The sequence below is a fragment of the Octopus bimaculoides genome, chromosome 10, assembly GCF_001194135.2.
Source record: "Octopus bimaculoides isolate UCB-OBI-ISO-001 chromosome 10, ASM119413v2, whole genome shotgun sequence".
NCBI classification, from domain to species: domain Eukaryota; kingdom Metazoa; phylum Mollusca; class Cephalopoda; order Octopoda; family Octopodidae; genus Octopus; species Octopus bimaculoides.
In genome coordinates, this window is record NC_068990.1 from 93650328 (window position 1) to 93652803 (window position 2476).

Below are 2476 nucleotides of genomic sequence, written 5' to 3' on the forward strand. Positions count from 1 at the left end.
TATATATATATATATATGCAGACAGACAGATAGATAGATAGATAGATAAATAGACAGAAGCAGACATAGATAGATAGATAGATAGATAGATAGATAGATAGATAGATAGATAGATAGACTAGAATAGATATATGGATGGATAGCAAGCTACAGATGTAGATAGACAGACAGACGACAGGCAGGCAGGCAAGCAGGCAAGCAGACAGACAGGCAGGCAAGCAGACAGACAGGCAGGCAAGCAGACAGACAGACAAGCAGGCAGACAGACGGACAGATAAATCAAAAGTTTCCTCACCTGCCTGATAATTGACTAACCACATGAGTACAAAAAACACTAAACGCAATATTTCAGCAACAAAAATGCTGGCAGCCAGAATTATTCCATACTTGTAGTTATTTCTGTCGTTTTTTAGAAAATCCAGCGTCATTGGAACCAAATAAAACTGGAAATTTTTATGAAGAAACAATTAAATGAAGAAAATATGAGAAGAAATTTATTTCATTAGGATTAATTCATGTTTGAGAAGCAATGTATCTTTGGAAGTGCAGAATGTAAACATTTACATGTGCGTGTACAGACAAGTTTATTTACCAACAAGTAAAGAATATAATTTTTCTATTCTGTGATTATGATAATATAAAGCCATTCTTATTGATTCATTATGTTTTACGTTTTTTCAGTTCAAGTTATATTTTCTCCATTGGTGACCTCAACTGGATCTGAAGAGTTACACTTTTGTTATGAAACTTCATGTACTAATCTAATGTTTTCAAGATATGTTTAAAAAATCGTTCATATTAGCACTGGAAGTTTCTTTATTATTACAACAGCATCACAAGTGGCATTTCCTTTACCAGCAATAATGATAGCACCTTCATGGTAGCAATAATGATAGCACCTACAATAAACGTGCTATGCACAACACTGAAAGCTGCAACAAAAGTACACTGGAACCAATGAGAGGATAAATATGCAGCCAACAGTCTCAACAATTCTGTCAGTTGCTCAATAAACTAAGCATTGTAATCTTCTTCCCTTTAATACAAAATATTTTGTAACTATATTTACTTTGACGCTTTAAACATTTGTTCTTCACTACTCACATGAACCTATTTCAATTACTATTCATTTTGTAAACAGCACAATGTAGGAAGGGACTTGTAGCAAATATTTTTTGAAAATGGGGAAACTATATTTGTTGATTGTCAATAAAGTGAACAAGCATCCACACATTTAACCAATGACTGAATTAACTCCGTTAATTCTTCTCAAGTCATGATTAAAGTAATGCTATATCAACTGGCATGCACAGTTAATAATTGTAGCTTACATAGAAACAGCCAGTGCAGAGCAGCCATTTCCAACTGCAAACAGCCTGCAGAATAACTACAATATCAGCAGCTGATATTGTACCCGTAGCACTAGCAATAAAACTAGTCTGGCATTGTCATCCAGTCGACTGCTGAACAGTAACTTGGGCAGCTCTCATAGTTATGCAGCATAACATCAACAGACAGCTTTTTGCAGCCAGCATTTTTGGCAGTCAAAACAAGAAGCAGCTGACAATTTGTAACCATTGTGGCTAAGCAGCCATCAGTTTTATACATGCTGACATTCATTACATAAATAAAACAATACAAAACATTGTACAATGAGAACAATAATATATTATTTTACAGCACTTGCTTTCACAGAAAGCAAGTGGTAACAATATATACATACATACATACATACATATATATATATATATATATATATATATATATATATATATATATATATATATATGCCTTTTATATATACACTGAAAACACACACACATAAATGTATATATATATTAGTACATCCAACCTAACTTGATGTGTTGTTCATATTGCCACAGACTGCTGCAAACATAAAAAGAAAAACACTTTTTGTAGATAACAAATGCTAAAAAAGCATCAGAATTTTGTTATGAATTGATGAAATTCGTTAGCACACCAGCAGATGGCTCTACCACATCATTTCAGGTCATTGTGAAAATATAAATTCAACCAAAAGACAAAACAATGAAATGATAAAATGATTTTTTTGCATTATAATCACAGACTGACAAGTGTATACACTCTCTCCTTGTATAGAGTGTATACACTCACGACTTGTATAGAGTGTATACACTCTCTCCTTGTAGGAAAGTCAATTTGACAATGACATGTTTTGAACAGCAAGATTAAATTATTTTTAACAATAAAATAGCTACAGTTTGTGTATCACAAAATACTACTAAAAAAAACAGTAAAATGTCACCAAAAAACAGAAATAAATGTGACATTTTACAAAAATTGTTGATTTTGTAGATAGACCTTGGAGTGTATGTGTGTGTGGTGGTGGTGGGTCTGTAGAAATACACAAAAATGCATGTATATGTATAAAGAATAAAGCTGTGGACATGCAAATGAGTCTGCATTTATACATACATATATATATATATATATA

General features: G+C 32.4%; 1 protein-coding gene across 1 annotated transcript in view; it reads right to left on the reverse strand.

Moving 5' to 3' along the window:
* LOC106868465 (ATP-binding cassette sub-family C member 5) overlaps positions 1-2476 on the reverse strand; it is a 74543-nt gene that overhangs the window by 49830 nt on the left and 22237 nt on the right. The window contains exon 5 of the mRNA XM_052970999.1: positions 296-443. Coding sequence (XP_052826959.1) covers positions 296-443 — 148 coding nt within the window. The remainder of the gene's footprint in view (positions 1-295; positions 444-2476) is intronic.